The 25716-nt window shown below is 42.7% G+C and overlaps 2 protein-coding genes across 9 annotated transcripts in view; one reads left to right on the top strand and one right to left on the bottom strand.

Moving 5' to 3' along the window:
• Positions 1-1128: 1128 nt before the first annotated feature.
• DYDC2 (DPY30 domain containing 2) lies at positions 1129-12042 on the bottom strand. 4 transcript variants are annotated; one of them, XM_069572411.1, is made up of 6 exons: positions 11941-12042; positions 9751-9927; positions 7335-7471; positions 6671-6826; positions 6364-6534; positions 1129-1659 (listed from the first exon to the last, which is right to left on the bottom strand). In XM_069572411.1, exons 4-6 carry the CDS (start codon positions 6815-6817, stop codon positions 1393-1395), a joined length of 585 nt encoding a protein of 194 aa, XP_069428512.1. In that variant the 5' UTR covers positions 6818-6826; positions 7335-7471; positions 9751-9927; positions 11941-12042; the 3' UTR covers positions 1129-1392. The 4 variants fall into 4 exon arrangements, with proteins under 4 accessions (XP_069428512.1, XP_069428515.1, XP_069428514.1 ...); XM_069572414.1 differs by having other exon boundaries at positions 11902-12029; XM_069572413.1 differs by lacking the exon at positions 11941-12042 and adding an exon at positions 11826-11870.
• Positions 11663-25716, top strand: part of DYDC1 (DPY30 domain containing 1) — a 33646-nt gene continuing 19592 nt past the window's right edge. The window contains exons 1-4 of one of the 5 annotated variants that reach the window (XM_069572418.1): positions 11663-12056; positions 17410-17547; positions 17636-17805; positions 20289-20390. In XM_069572418.1, coding sequence (XP_069428519.1) covers positions 17659-17805; positions 20289-20390 — 249 coding nt within the window. In that variant the 5' untranslated portion in view covers positions 11663-12056; positions 17410-17547; positions 17636-17658. Of the gene's footprint in view, positions 12057-12119; positions 12333-17409; positions 17548-17594; positions 17806-20288; positions 20391-25716 lie in introns of those variants that run through there. The other 4 variants (XM_069572416.1, XM_069572420.1, XM_069572419.1 and 1 more) reach the window with 4 other exon arrangements.

Here is a 25716-nt window from a genome sequence, read left to right as displayed (position 1 = left end):
TACTGGTCTGTCCCAGCTGAGGTGTTTTTTTTTTTTTAATTTGATAAGAGAATCTGCAGAAATCCAGGGGTGTGGGGAGGTGAGAGCTTTCCAAGTGGAGGGGAAGAGAATGTAAAAGTTCTGAGACTAAACCATGCTAGTCCTGTTTGAAGAACGGAAAGTTGGGATGGCTGGCGTGGAAAGAACAAAATGGAGACTAAAAAAAGGTGATGCAGAATCACTCTTATAGAGTCGGGCAGGTCATGGTGCGGGCCTTAAATGTTTCTGTAACTGAGATGGGAAGCTACTCGTTAGACATGATCAGACTTAATGTTTTACCAACATCATCCTACTTTAATGTTGAGGTTAGACTAGACAAGGCCAAGGGGAAAAGAAGGGAGATCAGTTAGCAGTCTATTATAACAATCAAGGCAAAAGATGATGGTGACTTATGCATTCAGGTGGCTGAATTCTGTCTTTATTTTAAATGGAAAGTCAACGGACCAGATTTAGGGATAACATAAAAATAGTAGAGCCCAGGATGACACCAAGAGTTCTGATCTGAGCAAATTAAAAAAAAAATAGTAGAAACAAATTCAGGGAGAATATCAGGGATTCCATTTGGATTACAGTTGTTCCTTGAACAACATGGGTTTGAACTGCACAGGTTCACTTACATGTGGTTATTTTCCAAGAGTAACTACTGTACTTCACAGTCAGTGGTCTGTTGAATCCAAGGATGTGCAGGAACCTCAGATATGGATAGCCAACTCAATGTAAGTTATATGTGGATAAACCCATGCATTGTTCAAGAGTCAACCATGGTTAGGTTGGAGATATCCATTGTTTATCCAAGTGGAGGTAGCAAACTGGGAGTCATGTTCAAGGAAATCTTGATCAAAGATATAAATATCAGATCATCAGCATATAGACATCTGAATGAATACAGATGGAAAATGATGGAAAAAGTTTCTAACCTTTGAGTTTTACTGTCATTGGAGTTGTTTCAAAAATAAAGACATGTAAATACCCTGAAGAGCCTAATTGCAAAATTCAGCCAAAGCTGAGGTGCAAACATTTGAAACGAATGTGTCTTCACTGTCTAGTCTCCAAAAAATGATAAAGCAAGAGGAAAAAAATTCTCATCAGTTTAGTTATTTATTTTAAATCTTTATTATGAGTTTATTTTACCCTATATGTAGTTCAAATCTTCACACAATTAAGGGGTTTTCATGGTTATCAGGATGAGACTTGGGTTGGAGAATCCCTGTAGACACCTCCTTCCACAGCCTCTCATATCTTGGTTTAATCCACATAGCTAATCATCTTCAAGTAAGAACTCTTTGAGTTGGCCACTTTCTCAGCTTGTTAGCTTTGAGAGAAGCATCATTAGAATCATCCACCTTCTACAACCTAGGGAGGAGATTCGGAGCCAGGATGAAATTCAAGAGCAATTTCATGCTGAACAGCCTGGTAATTTATTTCTTGTGGAGTTCCAGTGTTCAAGTCAACCTGGCTGGAGACAGATGGCTCTGAAGAAGGGCTCTGTTGAGGCATTCCTGGAATCATATTGGAAGTTCCTGGCAGGGATTCCTGCCTCAAGGCTTCCTTCTCAAGGGGTTCTGGGTTCTCCTGCATGAAGTTAGTCTTCTCCAAGGAACTTGCTACAGATTTCAGTGGCTAAATAAAAAGCAGAAGAGCAAAAAAAAAAAAATCGTTAACAGAGACTAAACATTCTCGGCATAGCAGGAACACAACATTGCCGTTTTCATGCTCAAGCCTGAACAAAACTGAAAAAAGACATTATCCAGAAAAGCATAAAACAAATCTGACAGGTTCAAGATAATTCACCAATAATTTAACTGCAAGACAGAGCAAAATTCAACACCTTTTAAAGAAAAAGTACACAGTCTAGATGGCCTATACAGTATCACATACAAAGTTCAGCATACAGGTAAATAATTACCAGACATGTGAAAAAATAGGAAAATGTGAACCATAATCTGGATAAAATATGCTTACTAGAAAGAGACCTCAAAATGACAAAGATGGTGAGATTGGCAGACAAGAACTTAAAAGTGATTACAGATTTAAAGGAGAAAATGGCCATAATGAGTGAAAAGATAGGGTATATCAGCAGAGAAGATAGGAGCCAGAATGGAATTCTAGAACTGAAAAATAAACTATCCAAAATGAAAAAAAAATTCATTAAATTCCTAAATAGGATATTGGACATTGCAGGAGAAAGGATCAGAAAACCTGAAGACAGATCAATAGAAATTATCCAAATCGAAGCACAGAGAAAAAAAAGATGGAAAAAATGAATAAAGTCTCAGTGACCTATGAGACTCAAGGAGACATCAAGCATCCACGTAATTGCAGTCCCTGGTGAGGTAGGAAACCTTGGAGCTTAAGTTCTATTCCCAACATCGCCCATTGTCCAATCAACAGTGGACCCTGTGAGGCACTGCAGAGAGGTCTGTGAGGTACTTGCCCACATGATCTCAAAGACCCTTCTAACTCCAAAGTGCTATGAATGAATCGGTGCAGCAAATCTACATATTGTTTCCATAAAAAACTATTCCTGAAACATTTGTATGGCCCAGATCTTTATAACAGTGGGATTTTCAGACTTAGAAACAGAATAATGATTTACTTAACTAAAAGATGCCTCTGCTTAATGAAGAGACACCGATACAGGAACCACTTTTGCCAGTTTTCTTCTAGGCCTGACTCAAATGCTGTCTTCTCTGTGAGTCTCTTCTTGATTCCCATTTGATGTGATCTCTACCACACATAGTGCTCTCTTCTACTTCTCTTTTGACCGACACACTAGACCAACAGTATTCAATCTGGGGCACTAAAAGCAATGATGGCTTTAAGATATTTAGGAAAGTCTTACAAAATTTTGAGTACAGGTGTTAAGAAAATTAGAGATACCAAAGGAACATTTCATGCAAAGATGGGATCGATAAAGGACAGAAATGGTATGGACCTCACAGAAGCAGAAGATATTAAGAAGAGGTGGCAAGAATACACAGAAGAACTGTACAAAAAACAGCTTCACAACCCAGATAATCATGATGGTGTGATCACTCACCTAGAGCCAGACATCCTGGAATGTGAAGTCAAGTGTGCCTTAGAAAGCATCACTATGAACAAAGTATAGTGGAGGTGATGGAATTCCAGTTGAGCTAATTCAAATCCTGAAAGATGATGCTGTGAAAGTGCTGCACTCAATATGCCAGCAAATTTGGAAAACTCAGCAGTGGCCACAGGACTGGAAGAGGTCAGTTTTCATTCCAGTCCCAAAGAAAGGCACTGCCAAAGAATGCTCAAACTACCACACGATTGCACTCATCTCACATGCTAGTAAAGTAATGCTCAAAATTCTCCAAGCCAGGCTTCAGCAATACGTGAACTGTGAACTTCCAGATGTTCAAGCTGGTTTTAGAAAAGGCAGAGGAAGCAGAGATCAAATTGCCAACATTCGCTGGATCATGGAAAAAGCAAGAGAGTTCCAGAAAAACATCTATTTCTGCTTTATTGACTACACAAAAGCCTTTGATTGTGCGGATCACAATAAACTGTGGAGAATTCTGAAAGAGATGGGAATACCAGACCATCTGACCTGCCTCTTGAGAAACCTATATGCAGGTCAGGAAGCAACAGTTAGAACTGGACATGGAACAACAGACTGGTTCCAAATAGGAAAAGGAGTACATCAGGGCTGTATATTGTCACCCTGCTTATTTTACTTATATGCAGGCACATCATGAGAAATGTTGGGCTAGAAGAAGCACAAGCTGGAATCAAGATTGCTGGGAGAAATATCAATAACCTCTGATATGCAGATGACATCACCCTTATGGCAGAAAGTGAAGAGGAACTAAAAAGCCTCTTGATGAAAGTGAAAGAGGAGAGTGAAAAATTTGGCTTAAAGCTCAGCATTCAGAAAACTAAGATCATGGCCTCTGGTTCCATCACTTCGTGGGAAATAGATGGGGAAACAGTGGAAACAGTGTCAGACTTTATTTTTTGGGACTCCCAAATCACTGCAGATGGTGACTTGCAGCCATGAAATTAAAAGACGCTTACTCCTTGGAAGGAAAGTTGTGACCAACCTAGATAGCATATTCAAAAGCAGAGACATTACTTTGCCAACAAACGTCAGTCTAGTCAAGGCTATGGTTTTTCCTGCAGTCATGTATAGATGTGAGAGTTGGACTGTGAAGAAGGCTGAGCACCGAAGAACTGCTGCTTTTGAACTGTGGTGTTGGAGAAGACTCTTGAGCCCCTTGGACTTCAAGGAGATCCAACCCTCCATCCTAAAGGAGATCAGTCCTGGGTGTTCTTTGGAAAGAATGATGCTAAAGCTGAAACTCCAGTACTTTGGCCACCTCATGCGAAGAGTTGACTCATTGGAAGACTCTGATGCTGGGAGGGATTGGGTGACGGCAGGAGGAGAAGGGGACGACAGAGGATGAGATGGCTGGATGGCATCACTGACTCGATGGATGTGAGTCTGAGTGAACTCCGGGAGTTGGTGATGGACAGGGAGGCCTGGCGTGCTGCAATTCATGAGGTTGCAAAGAGTCGGACGTGACTGAGCGACTGAACTGACTGAACTGACAGATGTTAAAATCCATCAGTTAAATCAGCAGGCCTTCTGAAACCCAATGCAAACCATTCTGGGCCTACTTCAGATATGTTTTACAGTTCCAGTGATGAAAGCTAAAGGTGACAGCAGCAAGGAATAGTTTGCGATTCACTTGGAGCCAAGAAGAAACCAGAACTTAGACTGTTATTCTATTTGGCGTACCTCCACAGCTTCCCTTGAGGCTCAGCTGGTAAAGAATCCATGTGCAATGCGAGAGACCTGGGTTTGATCCCTGGGTTGGAAAGATCCCCTGGAGAATGGAAAGGCTACCCACTCCGGTATTCTGGCCTGGAGAATTCCATGGACTGTATAGTCCATGGGGTCACAAAGAGTTGGACACGACTGAGTGACTTTCAGGTCGCCACCTCCTCACCCATTTGTACCAGGATGTGGCTCTCCCTCGCCCTGTAAGCAATAAGCTTTCTTTTAGACCCCTGTTGGGTTCCCTTTGCTTCCTTCTTACAAAGGGAATAAATTTCCATAATTACAATTTGCACGTGAACTCTCTCCTAAAACTGAGAACTTGCTCACAATCCAGGCATCAGGCTGGCTCTCATTTCCCTGACAATTGCCAGATGTCTCACACTTGGCGAAAGAACAGCAAACCATTTATTCAACCAAATCTTGCTAAGGAACAGCTATAGGGTGTGAAACCTCCTGAGTGCAACATAGAGGGACAACTCAAGATACTGATGTGAGCAAAGTTTTCCATCATAAAACCAGGGTACAGTTTTGGGAGTCTTTCCTTGCCTTATATATTTACATTTCTATTAACAGTGAAGCAAGGTGTTAGAAAAGGATTAGCGTGGGCAACCGAGGTGATGACAACTTTTGCTAAATGATCTCACCTCTACCATCTCCCAACAACTGCTCAAATGATGAACTGTTCCTGAGGGAGGATTCCTTCAATTACTGCTTTCAGACTGTAGTAGGAAACTATCTTTCTTTTGATCTACATGTAAAATATCCAGACTTAAAACATAAATCTATTAATTTTGAGGAAAGCTGAGCATGTTGATATAAATGTACATAAAGCTTAATATTTTCATGTCTTCATCAAAATTGGCTTTGGAAACTAGCAAAAGCTAATAAATTATATCAGACTACATTAAAGATTTTCATGCACAGGAATACAGTGATCATTACAAAGATGTCAGATATTAAGTTCAAGAAGTCAATCTGTTCTCCAGGTGTCATGTACTTTGCAGAAAGCACAAAAGGACACATGGTGTTTTTCAGAAGACTGCGGCAAAAATTGTGGGAGATAAAAGATAAGCTTGACTAATAAACACAGAGTTGTTGCTTAACTATTCTAATAATTCATGACCACTATTAGAGCATTACAGGAGACATCTTGTGGCTTGATAAATAAATAGCATGTATTAAATTAGTTAAGTAAATAGTAGATAACATAAAATAATATATCTGAAGTATATACTGGAAACCATATTTGGTTTCTGAAAAATATTGAGTAATTTTTTAAAAAGAATTTGAAGAATCTTGTATGAAAATATACTTGTTCCAAGTGATGTTTTAGATTTTTCTAAACTCTGGTTTTTTAAACCAATACATGTAAGGTATTTCCTGAAATCTAAAATGCCTTTAAGCATTTTGTTCATTGACAAGAATTGTCAGTAAGACTGATCTACATACAAACATATGACTATGGAGGGAAAGTAGGTTTGGGGAGCCTCAGTGCACTCCGTGTATTTCCTGGTACCCACCACGGGATGTGGTTGTGTGCCCACCGCCGAGTTTCTCCTCCCTAGCTGGTGGTGACACTCTTCATACTGCTCTTGAATCGCACGTTCTTCTTGCTTCAGCATTTCTGCCATTCTGGTTTCTTTGAGGCTATTTTCATATTCTCTCTGCAGCTGGGTCTTCTCTTGTCTATCCTAGGGTGATAGGACAGAGTAGAGTCTGGTCAGTTCCCAGGGGCATGGACCCTCCCCAGGGATCCCCAGAGTCCTGCTTTGGGTTTCAGGTTACTATGAGAAAGCTCACAGCCCTCCCCAGACTGACTGCATGCACCTGTTCTTTTGCTTTTGCCGTTTTCCTGTAATGATAAAGCCGGTGAGCCAGGTACTCTATGGGGTCACTGGGCTGAACCATCGCCACTTCTGCCAGAGCCTGGGCCAGGTGATTTCCAAAGCACCTCTTCAGGTAATTGGTTTCCATCCTGGTGGGCTTGGGAAACATCAAAACAGGGTCACAATCTAATTGGACTTAAAAAAAAATAGACACATTCTAACCAATGGAGATTTATTTGGGGACAAAAATGAGATGTTTCTGGGAGCCCATCCTTCCCCTTAATTACCAATAAATATATATGCACTTGTCAATAGCTCTTACATGCAAATGAACTTTTTTCTAAAGCTTTCCAGCTGTCCTAGGTCACAAATAGGTCCTGGGGTTCATCTGGCCAGGAGCTTGGTGAATGGGTATTTAAGAGTGGCTGAGGCCTCCACTTATTCACACATCTCGACTCTTGAGTAGGGAGGAAATGGCTGAGCAGGCAGGAGGGTGTAAGAGGGTCTCTAGGCACCTACCAAGCCACACTATTGTGAGGTTAAAAGCTACAGTCATCTATGACATAGATAAGACAGGCTTATATATTTCACCACGGACCACTGAGAAGCCCTGAGGCAGAGAGGGAGGGAAAATGTCTGGCACTGTGGCTACTGCCCAGGGCTACCTGAGCAGAGGTGTCTGCAGCAGTAGGAACACAGACTCCAGGATCAGACAGACCAAGTTCCAGCCCTGGGTCTCCTGTTTATTAGCTGTGTGATCTTCAGCAAGTTACCAAGTCTCTCTGAGCCTCAGCTTTCTGATCTAGAAACAGAATAACAAAAATATGCATTTCATAATTGTGAGGATTAGAAGAGATACTAAACACATGTGAAGCACATAGCTTGGCGAGTAATAAATGTTTACTATTAGCTGTTATAGGGGAAGATTGTGACATGAAATCGCCTGGCATCCAGCCTCTTCCTGACCATCTTCATATTTCTGAAGCTGACACATTTTAACTCCAAAAGAGCTAATAATACAGTGAATAATAGGCTTAGATCAAGTCCTAACATTTTCTGGAGGCACTTTTCAGTTTAAGGAGGGAAAGGTAAGTAGATTAGTAGATATGAATATGGGAAAAATATTCCCAGGTCTTTCCACTGCAAAGGCCTAGAACCAAGAACACCTCAGTAGCAATGAACACAAAGAACCTGCTTTTTTTAAAATTGAAGTATGGTTGATCAGTAATGTTGTTTTAATTTCTGTTATACAGCAAAATGATTCAGTTATACATATACATTAATATATGTATTCTTTTTATATTCTTTTCAACAATGGTTTACCACAGAATATTGAATATAGTTCCCTGTGCTATACAATAGGACTTGTTGTTTTACCCATTTTATATATAATAGTTTGCATCTGCTGCCCCAAACTCCCAGTTCATTTCTACCTACCACCCACCCCACCCACATAGCCTCAGATAGAATTTGCTCCTAAATAGCCTCAACAATTTAAAAGGAATCAGGGTTCCTTGGAGAAAGGACCAAGATCAAGGCAGGGAAAGTCTAATAAATCTGGAATATTTTGCTTTCCCCCCAAAATAAGAAAATGCTAAAAAATAAAATGGTTGGGGACAGAGGAGTCAGCTTGAAGGGGCTATTACTAGCCAAATCTGAGGTAATTTGGCCACCAAAATTAGTAATGACTGTTGTTGTTGTTCAGTTGCTAAGTCGTGTCTGACTCTTTGCAACCCCATGGACTGCAGCACACCAGGCTTCTCTGTCCTTCACTATCTCCTGGAGTTTGCTTAAACTCATGTTCATGAGCCTGTGATGCCATCCAACCATCTTATCCTCTGTTGCCCCCTTCTCCACTTGCCCTCAATCTTTCCAAGCATCAGGGTCTTTTCCAATGAGTTGGCTCTTTGCATCAAGTGACCAAAGTATTGGAGTTTCAGCTTCGGCAATAATGACTGTAATGGATTATAATCAATTGAATAAAGTAAGAATCCATGGGTCCATATAAGAATAAATTACTGAATGGGAGGGCAGGCAAATTCTTTCATAAAGAAGAATGCCAACTAATAAATGTGGAAAGAAAAATGAAATTTAAAAATATTTTGTAATGATCATAGTATAACTGAAGCAGTCATCAATGAACACTAAAACTTGGTGAATATTTGACAAGGAGTAGGATATTCATACGGAGAAGGCAATGGCACCCCACTCCAGTACTCTTGACTGGAAAATCCCATGGACAGAGGAACCTGATAGGCTGCAGTCCATGGGGTCGCAAAGAGTCAGACACGACTGAGCGACTTCACTTTCACTCTTCACTTTCATGCATTGGAGAAGGACATGGCAACCCACTCCAGTGTTCTTGCCTGGAGAATCCCAGAGACGGAGGAGCCTGGTGGGCTGCCATCTATGGGGTCGCAGAGTTGGACACGACTGAAGCGACTTAACAGCAGCAGCAACAGGATATTCATATAGTCCCAAAGTTTCTCTCCACAAATTATGGATTAACTCCAAAAAGAAATACAGAAACTTCACAGTGGTAAAACCTGACAGGCACAATGTTAACCAAATAATCAAAGCATATATCACCCATAAAGGGACAAAATAACATTATGTGTCTCCTGATGTGATGCACTTCCTCCTGGAACACAACACATTTCTGTAGATTCTTGCCCCAAATGCAAAACTGGAATCTGACATCAAACAAAGCCAAGTTGAGAGAAAGTCTGTAACTGGGGTATACTCTTAAAATGTCAACATCATGAAAGACAAAAAAGATGAGGCACTGGTCCAGCTCAAAGGAGCCTAAACAGCCATCCATCCCAACTAAATGCAATCTATGATCCTTAGTTGGATGTAGACCAGGAGACAGAATTCTGTAAAGGAAATTGTTGGGAAAACAGAATGTGAACTGTAAGTTCCATAATAGAATTATATCAAGGTTAAATTTCCTGGTTGTGGTAATTGAAATATGAGTAAGAAAATGTCCTTGTCCCTAGGAAATACACAGTGTGTCAGGGCAGAATAATGGCTCCCAAAGGTGTTCACAAAGTAATAGCCGGAATCTATGAACCACGTTACCTTATATGACAAAGGGGACTTTGCAGATGTGATTAAATTTGGCATTTTTTGTTTGTTTGTTTTGGGGAAATTATACTGGATTATCCAGGTATGCAGGCTTTCCAGGTGGCTCAGTGGTAAAGAATCTGCCTGTCAGTGCAGGAGACGTGGCTTCAATCCCTTGGTCCGGAAGATCACCTAGAGAAAGAAATGGCAACCCACTTCAGTATTCTTTCTTGCCTGGGAAATTCCATGGACAGAGGAACCTGGCAGGTTATAGACCATGGGGTTGTAAAGAGTCAGACGCAATTTAGCAACTAAAATAGCAATAAATCTAGGTAGGCACAATGTAATCACAAGAGTCTTTATAAGAGGGACACAGAAAAGTCAGACAGGGAGGAAGAAGGTGTGGTGATGTCGGCAGAGGGAGAAAAGGTGATGCGATTCAGGACCATGAGCCAAGGAGGGTGGGTGGCCTCTAGAAGCTGGAAAAGGCGAGGAAGGGGATCTTTCCTGGGGCATCCAGGAGGAACCAGCCTTGCTGAAACACTCTGACGTTAACCCTGTAAGATTCATCTTGGATCTCAAACTTCAAAAACTGTAAGATAATAAATGTGTGTTTAAAGTCACTACGTTTGGGGTAGTGGTGAAGGGAGGGGATGGGGATGTGTTGGCGGCTGCTTCTGCCAATCTGTGACTAATGCACCTGAACCAATGCACCCAAGTAAACTACTTTCTACACCCCTTCTCATCAAAGTGTGGTCCACAGTCAGCAGCATTGCATCACCTGGGAGTTGTTGAAATGCAGATTCTCAGGTCCCACCTCAGATTTACAGATTGAGAGTCTGCATTTTAACAGAATCCCCAGGTGATACACAGTTACAGCTCTCCTTTGCCTTAATCCCAGTACAACTACCCTTCCCAGGGGGTGGGATCACCAAGTTTGGAGCAGATCGTTTATCCAGTTTGCCACGCTTACTGCAGTGTGGCAGCCACTGAGGACCAAACGCTGAAGAGCCTTCCGTCTGTTAGTGCTCCCGCTGGCACTTATTATCTCAACCAACATTTAGTGAAGCATCTTGTGCCCAGCACTGCCCCACATAAGCTGAAACAAAACATGGGAAATGCTAGCCAAGAACTGTGCGAAACAACTAGCCCAGAGAAGGCTGCAGATGGTGGGGGAGATGAAAAAGGTTGGAAGACTTCCTGGAGGTGGGGGCACCCGGGCTCACTCTGAAAGTAGTGCCAACTAAAGAATGTCTCCAGCCAGCTGGCTCCACAAGGACTGAGTCATTAGCAGTTGTTAACTGGTCACTAACACAGCCTGAAAAGAGTTCAGGGTGGAAATCAGGAATGAGATACTCCACTTTCTGGGAAAACTGACAGAATAGACCTTCAGACAGAAACTTTCAGGACAAAAATTTACAAACCCAATTTCTTGCATCTTACATACTTAGAAAAGCCATAAAATAATTAAACTGTGTGTGCTTGATAACTAGCAGTAGACTTTTACCTAGATATATGTTTGACTGCAGGTACCCGTTCTCCAAATCTCCTATACGCTGACCTCTGCCCTCACCTCTTCCATGCTGAAGCAGTTTCTCAGAGTTGTCTGAGAGGCTGTCTGCAGGGCTATAATCCTCAGTTAAGTCCCCAAGTAAAACTGAATTTACAGCTCTTAGATGTGCTATCCCCACCCCCCACCCCCCTACCCCCACCCCCAGTGGCCAGGATCCAAGCAGAAGTCACCAGCAGGTGCGAAAGCGCTAGGCTGAGAAAATACCAGGATGTTAGATTGCTACACTCTTTTCTGGCCTTAAGCAGTGCGGGCTTCACCTACCGGTAGCCTTTGCGCACATCCACTCCCGCCCCTGCCCCGCCCCGCCCCGCCCCGTCCCGGTCAGCCTCTGTCCTGGCTCTCTCCGTGCGCACTGCGCTTGCCAGTCTCGCTTGGTCAATTCCCCTTTTTGGCTGGCCCCTCCTCAAAGCCTCTAGATTGCACATCCTGTCTCTGCTCACGTACCCTGGTGCTTCCGGCTCTCCATCCAGCACCCTGTACACCTTGGGCGCAGCCTCCTCTCAGCTGCGCATCCTACCTTCCACTCCTCCAGCTTCTCCTCTCTGCAGCATCTACTCCTCCGTACAGTCCCCTCCGCCGCCTCCAACCCTCACCATCGCTCACGCCCCGGCCCGCGCGCCGCCTCTTCTGACCTCAGCCCAGCGTAGTCAGCTCAGCTCTCAGCACGCACTCTTCTCTCTCGGACCCAGGCAGTCTCCAGCCCAGGGGCGCGCGGGCTCATTGCCTAGCAACGGGACGCTATCTGCAGGTAGGTAGGCGCATGCGTCAGGCGCCAGCCTCTAGAATGCAGGCGCCTTTTGGGAAGAACAGCTTCCGGTGCTGGGCTGGTTTCCAGCCGGCAGAGGCAGCTTTGGCCCTTGGACCCTGCCAGTGGTGCGACAGAGGAATACCTCAGCGCAGGGAGGCAGCTCTGTGGCTGAGTCCTACTCCTCTTCCTCCTCACTGGTGAGCAGCGCCGCGCCTTTTGGAGGGGCAGGGGAAGCGGGTCTGGAATAGAAAAGCTACCGAAGCTCTCGGAATCCAGGTCGGTAAAATTCGGGGTACCCAGTTAAATTTGAATTTCAGAGACATAAGAAATTACTGTTTAGTACAAGTATAGTAGAGTGTATAATACAAAATCGTATCTTGTTTATCTGAAATTTTAAATTTAACTGGCCACTGTATCTGATCCCTTCCTCTCCCACTCGGCCGGCTTTCTCCCAAGCATGACCGAGGAACCTCTGTTTCTTCGGACAGCTTCGCCAGGCTTCAGTTCAGTTCAGTTCAGTTCAGTCGCTCAGTCGTGTCCGACTCTTTGCGACCCCATGAATTGCAGCACCCCAGGCTTCCCTGTCCATCACCAACTCCTGGAGTTCACTCAGACTCACGTCCATCGAGTCAGTGATGCCATCCAGCCATCTCATCCTCTGTCGTCCCCTTCTCCTCCTGCCGTCACCCAATCCCTCCCAGCATCAGAGTCTTTTCCAATGAATGAACTCTTCGCATGAGGTGGCCAAAGTACTGGAGTTTCAGCTTTGGCATCATTCCTTCCAAAGAACACCCAGGACTGATCTCCTTTAGGATGGAGGGTTGGAGCTCCTTGCAGTCCAAGGGACTCTCAAGAGTCTTCTCCAACACCACAGTTCAAAAGCATCAATTCTTCGGCGCTCAGCCTTCTTCACAGTCCAACTCTCACATCCATACATGACCACAGGAAAAACCATAGCCTTGACTAGACGGACCTTAGTCAGCAAAGTAACACCTCTGCTTTTGAATATGCTATCTAGGTTGGTCATAACTTTTCTTCCAAGGAGTAAGCATCTTTTAATTTCATGGCTGCAATCACCATCTGCAGTGATTTTGGAGCCCCCAAAAATAAAGTCAGCCACTGTTTCCACTGTTTCCCCATCTATTTCTCATGAAGTGATGGGACTGGATCCCATGATCTTCGTTTTCTGAATGTTGAGCTTTAAGCCAACTTTTTCACTCTCCTCTTTCACTTTCATCAGAGGCTTTTTAGTCCCTCTTCACTTTCTGCCATAAGGGTGATGTCATCTGCATATCTGAGGGTATTCATATTTCTCCTGGCAATCTTGATTCCACCTTGTGTTTCTTCCAGTCCAACGTTTCTCATGGTGTACTCTGCATATAAGTTAAATAAGCAGAGTGACAATATACAGCCTTGACGCACTCCTTTTCCTATTTGGAACCAGTCTGTTGTTTCATGTCCAGTTCTAACTGTTGCTTCCTGACCTGCATACAGATTTCTCAAGAGGCAGGTTAGGTGGTCTGGTATTCCCATCTCTCTCAGAATTTTCCACAGTTTATTGTGATCCACACAGTCAAAGGCTTTGGCATAGTCAATAAAGCAGAAATAGATGTTTTTCTGGAACTCTCTTGCTTTTTCCATGATCCAGCAGATGTTGGCAATTTGATCTCTGGTTCCTCTGCCTTTTCTAAAACCAGCTTGAACATCAGGGAGTTCACGGTTCACATATTGTTGAAGCCTGGCTTGGAGAATTTTGAGCATTACTTTACTAGCATGTGAGATGAGTGCAATTGTGCAGTAGTTTGAGCATTGTTTGGCATTGCCTTTCTTTGGGACTGGAATGAAAACTGACCTCTTCCAGTCCTGTGGCCACTGCTGAGTTTTCCAAATTTGCTGGCATATTGAGTGCAGCACTTTCACAGCATCATCTTTCAGGATTTGAAATAGCTCCACTGGAATTCCATCACCTCCACTAGCTTTGTTCATAGTGATGCTTTCTAAGGCCCACTTGACTTCACATTCCAGGATGTCTGTCTCTAGGTGAGTGATCACACCATCGTGATTATCCGGGTCTTGAAGATCTTTTTTGTACAGTTCTTCTGTGTATTCTCGCCAGGCTTAAGGCAGCTGTTTCTGTGGGAATGAGCTTTCTTATGTTGAGCCAAGATGCCTGTTGGTGTGTCTGAAAAATATGCCTTACAACTGGCTGGGTATTTTTGCTGTTTCCTGGAGAGGAAGCAAGCTGAAGGAAGTAAGGAGTTTCACCTGGGTTCGGTTAATGAGCAGATGCAGCCGGCTTCTGTTGGAGACCAGTCCTCCTTGGGCGGTTTCTCCTTTCGGAGACCAGGGTCGTCTCCTCCTGTGTTCGCTTTCTGGAGCTGCAGCAGGAATCTGTTCCAGATTTCCTGCACTGCAGTCAGATTCTTCACTGCCCGGGCCACCAGGGAAAAGTCCTTTAGAAAATGCTAGTGTGTTTCAGATGGAATTGAGATGACAATGTAGTTATTTTTGTCTTTAGAGCATTATCCCATTGAAGAAGTACAATTAGGATACTGTGTTCCATACTCAGTTATAATCATTCTTCTCTCTGTGTGGGTAAGATGCTAGTGCCAGCTAGGTAGGGCATTAAATTTGTGCCGGGTTTTGGTTTGTCTTTATGACAATGTTTGTGGATACACAAGTACACATTCCTTTCCCCATAGCGGTTAATACCAAAGAGGGCATGCTGCTGCTGCTAAGTTGCTTCAGTCGTGTCCGACTCCGTGAGACCCCATAGATGGCAGCCCACCAGGCTCCCCGGTCCCCGGGATTCTCCAGGCAAGAACCCTGGAGTGGCTTGCCATTTCCTTCCCCAATACATGAAAGTGAAAAGTGAAAGTGACATCACTCAGTGGTGTCCGACTCCTAGCGACCCCATGGACTGCAGCCTTCCAGGCTCCTCCGTCCATGGGGTTTTCCAGGCAAGAGTACTGGAGTGGGGTGCCATCGCCTTCTCCGAAAGAGGGCATACTGGATGCAATTTCTGCATCTTGCATCCCTCCCCCGCCCCCCCCCCCACCCCCACCCCACGCTTTCACAGTATGTCCTAGAGCTCACTCCTGGTCTGGGAGACCTTCCTCATTCTCATTTTATTTGCACAATAATCCATTGTGTGGCTGTACCTTAACGATGGATTCCCAATTTGGTTTTGTTAGTGATAGTGCAAAACAACCCTGTGTATGTATTGTAACAGAGCGTAGGGAGCTCATCCCTTAGAACGCAGCAGTTGCTCTGCTGCTTCGTCTGGACACCCCTTAGCAGGCGATGGTCCGGCTCAGCTATTAGTCAGTACAGGCAGTGGGCCCGCCCATAACCAACGAACCAACCATCAGTGAGTGACTGTTAGTGGTCCTGCTTAACTATTGGCTGTTGCTGCAGTGGGCTCCGCCCACAAGCAACCAACTGTCAGCTACCGTTAGTCAGGAACACAGCCAAGGGTCTGTTGGTGGAGTAGTGAGCTGTGGAGTGGTGGTCCTCAGGTGCAGAGTGAGGTAAGAGGCGGATCCAGGCCTTCTCCATGGAGCCCTCCAGTTCACCTGGCCTCGGGCCAGTGGGTGGCCTGGAGGGCCCAGGGCCGGGGGCTCTGTCCTGCAGAGTTTCAGAGCCCTTGCCAGGGCCACCCACTGGCTTTAGCCCGGGGCTTGAGGCAGCGGTGAACCTCTCCCCCATACCTACTAGCAGTGGCTTTCTGTGGAACCTGTTCCTCCCCACACCCCGCAACTTTTTGGGCAGAACATTTACAGGAGCATCGTTACCTGACCATGATCTGATAACAACTGACTCCACCCCTCTCTCGTCTTTCCTAGAAAAGGGCCTGGCTGAGAGCTTTTGCGGGAGTTTTGGGTTTCTAAGGCATGAGCCACCCAGGTCCTTGCATGGCCCTGCAATAAACCTTTCTCTGTTCCAAACTCTGACTCTTAGGTATTGTTTTGGCCTTACTGTGTGACAGGCATATGAACTTGCATTTCAGTAATAATATCACTTCACATTTTTGTAAGATAGGATCCCAGATGTGAAATTGATGAGTCCAGTGGTAAATACATATGTAATTTTCAAGATATTTACAAATCCTTCTCCGTGGTGTTATGCCATTTTGTACTCCTATCAAGGAGAGAGAGAGTAGATTTGAGATCTATGGATGGAAGTCAAGGGGTCATTGTTTCTACAATTTTGTGCAGAATTTTAGGTGCAGTTGTTTAAGGGACCCATCTAGACACTGGCATTCTGTCCCCTGAAATTGCTCATGTCTGAATATAACAGATACTCAGTATGTATTTGTTGAATAATGAATACATGTCATCAGATTCTCAGAAGAATCTGAATTCCATACGGGTAATTCAAAGGTGATCACTGCTTTCAAAGCACCTGAAATAGAGTGGTTACTGCATTCCTCCCACCCTCCCTCTTTCTTTTATTCTTCCTTCCATTCTTGTCTAAGATTATTCTTGTCCAGATTCATTAGTAAATTGGGACATTACTGAGAGAGTGGAGAAACTCATTCATTTGCCCATGGAGGAGGGCCAGCTGTGTCCACAGTGTGATTGAGCCATACTTTTTGAGGAGCTAGGAAAACTTGTCCTCTTGCGGGAGGGCAGATGTATGCATACACAGAGAGTGCTCAGGTGGTGTGACAGATGCTGTGTGAGCTGCTTGGGGAAGGAGGACCATCTTTGCATTGCCTGGGAGACTGTTGTATGAGCCACAGCAGGGAGAAATGAGAGAGGATTGATGCCTTGCAGGTGAGGAAGTATTTTCCAAGCTGAGGGAGAGTGAGGGGGCCATCATATGCAAAAGTCATGGAGATGGAAACATGCAAGGTGTGAGCAGCAGGATGGCAAGATCTTCTGTGTAGTTAAAGCCCAGGAGCCAGAATTGATATCTGGAAGTGATCCTGGAAAGAAAAGTGGAGCCAAAGCATGAGGAACTTCATATGCTATTCTTGGAAGGTTGGATTTTTTTTTTGTTAATTCTTTGGCCTTGAGATATTTGGAGTTTTAAAAAATTTGAGGCGGATGATTGTGATATTTTCAAGAAATAAGTCTTATGGCTTGCAACGAACATCTTAATAAGTCATGTAGGGAGGGTAACAGCTCTGGAATTAAGAGTTGGGTATGATTCCCTCTCCATCATGCACAACCTGTGTGATCCTGGGCTGTTTGCTTACACTCTTTGTGCCTGGTTGTCCTCATTTGCACAGTGAGGCTAAGGATACCATGTTCAGGTATGCTGTGAGGATTTAATAAGACATGTATCTCTTGTCATATGGACATCTCACAATAATGAAAGTAACCCTTCTCTGACTCTTGGACTCCAGGGTCCTTCAGGATTTGGAAACTATTCTAGTTGTGGCAACATTTGTGGAGCCATTTTGGAAACTTCTAGAAGCATCCCAGAGCCAGCTTGCTTGTGCCCTGATGTGCTGATGGCAGATGCCCATGACTGGTGACAGAAGGTAATGCTTTGTTGGCCTCACTGGACTCTGCCCTGACTGTGCCTTCATTGAAAATTTCCTGCACTAATGCAAAATGTTTATCTTTTAGAAGTTTTTATTTAGCAGTTAGAAATGGAGTCAGCATATCTTCAAAAGTTTCTTGGGACATGTCTAACTGAAGGTCTTGCGGAAGTGGCAAGGATGCGTCCAGTGGATCCAATAGAATATTTAGCACTGTGGATTTATAAGTATAAGAAAAATGTGACCATGGAGAAACAGGTAGATATGGATATAGGTTTTAAAATTTATTATTTATCAAAGAATAGTTGAGTTACAATATTATATTAGTTTTAGGTGTACAGTAAAGTGACTCATATCCATGCATGTATTTTATACATATATATTTTTTAGATTCTTTTTACATATAGATTATTACTAAATAGTCAGTCTAGTTCTCTGTGCTGTGCAGCAGGTCCTTCTTTACTAATACATAGTAGGATGTCTACATTTCTTCCAAATTCCTAATTTATCCCTCCCCCCTCCCCGAACCTTTCCCTTTTGGTAACCATAGCTTTGTTTTCTGTCTTTGAGTCTGTTCCTGTTTTATAAATAAGTTTGTGTGTATCATTTTTTAGAGTTCACATAGAAGTGATATTGTATAACATTTGTCTTTGTGTGATTTACTTCACTTAGTATTAAAATCTCTAGGTCCATCCATGTTGCTGCAAATGGCATTCTTTTTTGTGGCTGAGTAGTATGCCTTTGTCAGAGAAGATGATGGCACCCCACTCCAGTACTCTTGCCTGGAAAATCCCATGGACGGAGGAGCCTGGAAGGCTGCAGTCCATGGGGTCACTAAGAGTCAGACATGACTGAGCGACTTCACTTTCACTCTTCACTTTCATGCATTGGAGAAGGACATGGCAACCCACTCCAGTGTTCTTGCCTGGAGAATCCCAGGGACGGGGGAGCCTGGTGGGCTGCCGTCTATGGGGTCGCACAGAGTCGGACATGACTGAAGTGACTTAGCAGCAGTAGCAGCAGCAGTATGCCTTTGTTGGAGAAGGCGATGGCACCCCACTCCAGTACTCTTGCCTGGAAAATCCCATGGATGGAGGAGCCTGGTAGGCTGCAGTCCATGGGGTCGCAAAGAGTCAGACATGACTGAGAGACTTCCCTTTCACTTTTCACTTTCATGCATTGGAGAAGGAAATGGCAACCCACTCCAATATTCTTGCCTGGAGAATCCCAGGGACGGGGGAGCCTGGTGGGCTGCCGTCTATGGGGTCTCATGGAGTCGGACACCACTGAAGCAACTTAGCAGCAGGAGCAGCTTGCCTTTGTATATATGTACCACATTTTTTATCCATTTAACTATCACTGGACTTTTAGATTGTTTCCATGTCTTGACTACTGTAAATAGTGCTTAAGTGAACATTGGGATGCATGTATCTTTTTGAATTAGAGTTTTCTCCAGATATATGTCCAGGAGTGGAATTGAAGGATCATGTGGGTTCTATTTTTATGTTTTAAGGAACCTCCATACTTTTCTCCATGGTGATTGTACCAATTTACATTCCCACCAACAGTGTAGGGAAAGGTTCCTTTTACTTCATACCACCTCCAACATTTATTATTTGTAGACTTTTTGACGCTAGCCATTCTAACTGGTGTGAGGTGATACCTCATTGTAGTTTTGTTTTGCATTTCTCTAATAGTGATGTCTAGCATCTTTTCCTGTGTATTTTGGCCATCTGTATGTCTTCTTTGAAGATAAGTCTATTTAGAATTTCTGCCCATTTTTTGATTGAGTTGTTTGTTTGTTTTGATATTCAGCTATATGAGCTGCTTATGTGTATTTTGGTGATTAATTTCCTTGTTGGTTGCATCATTTGCAAATATTTTTCCCATTCTATAGGTTGTCTTTTAATTTTGTGTATGGTTTCCTTTGCTGTGCAAAAGCTTTTAAGTTTAATTAGGTCCCATTTGTTTATTTTTATTTCCATTACTCTAGGAGATGGGTCAAAAAAGATATCACTGCAATTTAGGTCAAAGAGTGTCCTGCCTGTGTTTTGTTCTAGGAGTTTTATAGTATCCAGTCTTGCATTTAAGTCTTTAATCCATTTGGGGTTTACTTTGGTGTAGGGTACTAGAGAATGTTCTGATTTCATCCTTTTCCATGTAATTGTCCAATTTTCAAAGCATCATTTATTGAAGAGACTGTCTTTTCTCCATTGTATATTCTTTCTTCTTTTGTCATAGATCAATTAACCAAAGATGCTTGGGTTTATTGCTGGGCTTTTTATCCTGTTCCATTTTGGATCTTCTGCTATAAAATTATATGAGTGAAATAATTGGCCCAGTGTCTTTGCTTTTTAAAAGAAGTTCAATATTATAATTTCTTTCTATTATAAAAATAGTATGTTTATTATACAAAACTGGGCGACATGAAAAAGTAGAAGAAAACAAAGACCTCTATTTAGATTTTTAGGTATTTAGGTTGTCTAATCTGTTTTTCTACATACTTGTCTGGAATTTTGTTTTTTAAACACAATTGTGCCCACATTCAATGTGTAATTTTAATTTTATGCTCTTTTTTGAAATAATACATTTTCCCCAATTATTATGTAGTTTGCTAATGGATAAACTGTAATTTGCTTTCCTTTCCCTATTGGTGGCAGTTAAGATGCTTCTAAGATTGTGTTTTACAAATTGTTTTATCTGTAATTAGTAATGGGATGTTTTTCTTTAAATCATTCGAGAGACAAGAGGAAATGGCCCAGCTGGAGCGTGAAAGAGAAGTAGCTTTGAAGGAGCAGGAGATGATGGAGAGACTTAGAGCAGAGGAGCTTCTCTTCCAGCAGGTAAGACCAGAGAGGTCAGTGGTGCCTGGAGCCCTGGCGGTGGCACCCTTGGGGCGATGCCCCGACACCAAGGTGCAGAAAACTCCTCGCCTCTGGTTGCTTAGACGTGGCTTTCTTACATCTTCAGCGTTATGTCTGTTATGTGGTTTCTTTTGTTTAATGCTTATTTTTATTTGTTTATCTTACTTGGCTGCACCAGGTCTTAGTTGCTGGCATGGGGGATCTTCATTGGAGACATGCAGACTCTTAGTTGCGACATGCGGGATCTAGTTCTTGTATGGGAAGCATGGAGTCTTAGCTACTGGACCACCAGAGAAGCCCCGGGGCTTTCTTACTGGGGAAGAAGCAGTGTGAAGTAGGAGGAAAGCCCAGAGAGTCTGCTATCGCAGGAGCCAAGGGGACAGCATTTCAGTGAGACCTGAGTGGTCAGTCATGTCTGTGGTTGGTCAGGTGAGAGCCGAATTGCCAAGTGCTCACTTGAGGCCACAAGTGACCTAGGTGGGAGCAGCTGTGTGGGGTGGGGTAGCGCAGGGGACGTGGAGATGGTGAGTAGATGTAATGCTTTCAAGGAGATTTTCAGGGAAGGGGTTTTCTTCTGTTTGTTTGTTTTAAGGAACAGAGTGGAAGGGGAGCGGTTGATATAAAGAAATGAAGGGGATGGTTACTGGGGTCAGCTTTTCTTGGAGACCAGAGGAAACTGTCTCTGGAATGAAGATTAGGCAGGTGAAAGTGTCCTTTGATTGAAGGGAAGGGGAGAAAACGGCATTAAGTACATGTGTGTAGGTTTTGTGGAGCAAAGATGAAAGCAGTTTCTGTGTGACTGTTTCTTTTTTATAAAGCAGGGACCATGATCATCTACCCAGAATGAGGTGGTAAGGTAGGAGGTGACGGGAGAGTGGTGAAGGTTTGAAATGGTGACTTTGGAGAACTAGAGTTGACCAAGGAAACTAAGCGTTCCTTGGTAGCACTGAATTCCCTGAGTCCAACCAGTCAGAGTGGGGCCGTTTGGTTTGATTTTGTTGTGTGATTTTCTCTACCTGCCCTAGGTATACTGGTGAAGACGTGGAGGAGACAGGCAGACTGAAGTGAGTTTGGGTTAGCAGGACTGGGGAGCTAAGGATGCTGGTTTGAGAATGGCTGAAGAGGTGGGTTATGAACTATAAACCAGATAGGGGAAAGTCCTAGGGTGACTTCTGGACTAAATTTAATTTATGGAGCACTTCTAAACCAAATTTGAGTCACCCTTATACTTCTACCATATAGTACCTAACTCTAGAGACTCAGCTCCAGTTTACATATTTCAAAAAGGGATTAATTGGGTGTGTGGATAAAAAGGAAAATGTAAACATGGAAAATAGCTTCTCTATCTTGTCTCCCATCCTCAATACTTGGTAAAACATTCTAGGCACCTTAGATGGATATGGCTGTAGAGGCCTTTAATGCCTCTGAGTCTTCATTTTTCAGTCATTGGGCTTATTTTTGTGGGGAGCTTGCAAAGTGTTGGATGTCAAATGCCCATCCGAATGGGCAAGTGTCTGCTGCAGTCTCCCCAACTTTGAGTAGGGGTCTGCCCTGCCTCTTCCAGCTCCTGGAGCTGCATCTGTCCCCTGTCTATCTGAATAAGGGGAACTTCTTAGCAGTTCTCCTTCCCCAAGACAATTAGATCACAGCTGTGGAGATACCCCAACTTCCGTTGACTTATCTTTTTTACATTACTTCAATAAAGTTTGACAATACTAGAAACTTTTCTCTGGCTGTGCATCGAACCCTAAGCATTGTATTGGGTGGGTGGAAGATACAGTGATATCCTGCAGAAGGCACGGTGGCTGGTTAAAGAAGTAGATTGATGGGCAGAGAGATGAGAGAAGAAGAAGGGATGTGTGGAAAGATGGACCAGCAGAGAAGCACTTAAAACAGTGAGGCTAAGATGAAGAAAAATCAGAGAGTCTCTCTGTGCCCTTTGAGTCAAATGAACTGGAGGTCAGGACTCTGGTCACCTGCCTTTTGGTTGCAAAAGCAAGTGTCCTCACAGTATAGCTGACTTGAAATTGTTTGAAATTTTAGACACTCTTCAGCAAGCCCAGGTCCTTGTGAACAGGGAAACATTTTTATTGGTATTTTTTACTTAAGAGCTCATTTTAGAAGTGATAGCTTTTATATTTGTTTGAATGTTTTTCTAATGGTTTTTGGTCACATGTGAATAAAGCAGTTGAGTTTCAAACATTTCCTGAAAATGTTAAGAAACTGATTATGTTGACCAGTGTGGCTGGTATTTAACAACTGCATTTTGCATTGTTACTGACTGATTAGAGTTATTTCACTTTCTGTACTGATGTCTGAAATGATTGAATGATAACATTCCTGCATTTCAGCTAGCTAGCCCATCACTTTTATTTTAGTGGGGATGACATAAGAATACAAAGAAATTAATTAACAGCCCTTTGTGAATAACTATTAATCACTGTTTATTATCTCTTTGTAAAAAATGTATTTTTTTAAAATCCTTAATATAGTTTTAAAATTCTCTTAATGGAATGAGCTTCTATTATCCTGTTTATGGGGTGGCACTGGACTGATGGTAAGAAATTATTTTCTAGTGAGGTTAAACTCTTCCTGTAAAGGTGGATATTTTCAGGCCAAGAGGCAAAACTGAGGATATTGTGTGGGGACTACAGTATATTATGTAGCTATAGCAAGAGAGAAATTTCTACAAATGTTTTATCAATGAAATAAAAAATTAAAAAAATATAATTTCTTTCTGTAATGTAGACTTACTGTTGAGAAGAATTACACTCCCCCTTTAAAGATAAGAGTTCACCTACTTGGACTTCAAAGATAATGTTCCCTCTCATCAAAAGGGATGGAAATGTTTCTGTTAATGCTGATCTGTAATGAGATTTTATGTATTTCATCTATGAAAATGTCTTTTCACTCATAGGTCCTACCAACTATTGATAATTAGTCCCTGTGCCTATAATATTCAGTGTATCGATCTCTTGGGAGGCACTTGTAGAAGTCTGCTCAATTCTTCTCTTGATATTTTTCTTTTAGCGTGTCTCTATCTGGTAAATTAATCTCCAGTTGAAGGTTGGTGAAAGCCTCTCAGTTACAGTTTTGAAATCCATTGTAAATGGATTTTGAAATGTGGGAATTTCCTTTGCACTTACATCAGGCCTAAACACACTCTGAAACTATAATTTGAATTTGGAAAATGTATCTGGCACAGATCTGTATGGGAATGGAATTCTCGTTTCTGACAGCGCTAGGAGTGTATACAGCAGCTTGACGTGATTCAGACGGTATTAGCTGTTGTAAAAATGATTTTACTGAAGTGTTCAGTTTTACATATAAGTGCTATTTTGCCTTATACTTTTATATTGAATTGATTAAAAGTCTACAGCAGAAGCTAATTAATGTTTGATAATTGTGGTTGAAAATGGCCTTCTCATTCAGAAATACCTCAGTCTTGTCCCTGAGCTCAAAAATTCACAACAAAACTATTAGGCATGAAACTATCGAGATATATTCAACTTCTATTTCTTTTTATTTTTAAATATGTGGTCTTTGTAAAAGTTTTTATTTATTTATTTGGCTGCGCTGGGTCTGAATTGTGGTGTGCAGGATTTTCTGTGTTGTGGCACGGAGGGTCTTTAGCCAAGGCTTGCGAATGCTATTAGTTGTGGCCTGTGACCTGGAGTTCCCTGACCAGGAATTGAATCCAGGCCCTGTATGGGGAGCATGGAGTCTTAGCCACTGAACCACCAGGGAAGTCCCCAGCTTCTATTTCTTATGAAAATTCATAGAACCGATGATGGTTAAATCCGTAAGGGTAAATGAAGGTCGCTGTTGCCACTGTAAGTGAATCAAACTTAAGTCTGTTCATCCAGTGCACAGTAAAGCGAAACCTGTTGACACTGGGTTGTGGTGAAGGCAAGTACAGAGTTTACTGCAGGGCAACAAGCAAGGGCACAGGAGACAAACTGTATCCACTCTCACTTAGTGCCCGAATGAGTGAGTTTCTTAAAGGGGAAAAGCAAAGAGGCTGGGATTAATCTTGTGGCGTTTCTGTGACATTGTCTATTTTTAAAATTGAAGTATAGTTGATCTACAGTACTGTGTTAGTTTCATGTGTATAACAAAGTGGTCTGGTTATATATATATCGATAGATACTTTTTCTATTTCATTAGAGTTTATTGTAAGATATTAAATATAGCTCTCTGTGGCATACAGTATCCTTGTTTATTTTATATATGGCAGTGTGCATCTGTTAACCCCTGCTCCAATTCCCCCTCCCTTTGGTAATCATAAGTTTTCTATCTCTGTGAGCTTGTTTCTGGTTTTTATGTTAAGTTCATTTGTACTATTTTTCAGTTTCCATGTACAAGTGTGATATATGATATTTGTCTTCCTCTGTCTGACTTATACTTAGTAAGATAATCTCTAGGACTATCCATGTTGCTTCAGTACTTCTGTGATATTTCTTAATCATTGCTTTTTTTCAGGCAGCGATTGATTTTTCAGTCGTTTTGAACTTGGCATTGACTCCTTTGGAAGTCAGGGTGTCGCCCATTTACAGTTCCCTGGCCAGGTGGTCCATGGCTCAGTGGGTCAGTTAGCTCATCTTGTCCTAGAGAAATGATCTGAATTTGTACATTAATGATAAAATAGCCATTTTAGTGCATTAATGATGTTACCGACAATAGCAATTTTAGTCATCTGACTCTGGTTGATTATGGTGTTCAGTTAGCACAGAATTGAGGTCAGAGAGGACAACAAAGGGAATAAAGTTTTGGATAGAGAGATTAATCATAAACTTAGTACAGGAACTCAACTTTAGGGGGTCTCAGTTTCAACACTGCTGGCTCAATAACACATGATCAGTTCAATTCAGTTGCTCAGTTTTGTCCGACTCTTTGTGACCCCATGGACTGCACTGTGCCAGGCTTCCCTGTCCATCAACTCCCAGAGCTTACTTAGACTCATGTTCATCAAGTTGGTGATGCCATTCAACCATCTCATCCTCTGTCGTCCCCTTCTCCTCCTGCCTTTAATCTTTCCCAGCATCAGGGTCTTTTCCAATGAGTAGGTTCTTCGTATCAGGTGGCCAAAGTATTGGAGTTTCAGCTTCAGCATCAGTCCTTCCGATGAATATTCAGGACTGATTTCTTTTAAGATTGACTGGTTTGATCTCCTTGCTATCCAAGGGAGTCTCAAGAGTCTTCTCCAATACCACAGTTCAAAAGCATCAATTCTTTGGTGCTCTTTAAGAATTTTCCATAGTTTGTTGTGATACACAGTCAAAGGCTTTGGCATAGTCAATAAAGC

The sequence above is a fragment of the Ovis canadensis genome, chromosome 25 (genome assembly GCF_042477335.2).
Source record: "Ovis canadensis isolate MfBH-ARS-UI-01 breed Bighorn chromosome 25, ARS-UI_OviCan_v2, whole genome shotgun sequence".
NCBI lineage: Eukaryota > Metazoa > Chordata > Mammalia > Artiodactyla > Bovidae > Ovis > Ovis canadensis.
This window is presented reverse-complemented; position numbering and strand designations above follow the sequence as displayed.

Bases quoted from the DNA above. Each gene is read 5' to 3' on its own strand.
- DYDC2 (XM_069572411.1), bottom strand. From the start codon at position 6,817: ATGGAAACCAATTACCTGAAGAGGTGCTTTGGAAATCACCTGGCCCAG. The intron at 6,535-6,670 runs GTGCATGCAGTC...CTATCACCCTAG, and splicing joins CGGCAAAAGCAAAAGAACAG to GATAGACAAGAGAAGACCCA. The intron at 1,660-6,363 runs GTGGGTACCAGG...CTTTTTATTTAG, and splicing joins GCACACAACCACATCCCGTG to CCACTGAAATCTGTAGCAAG.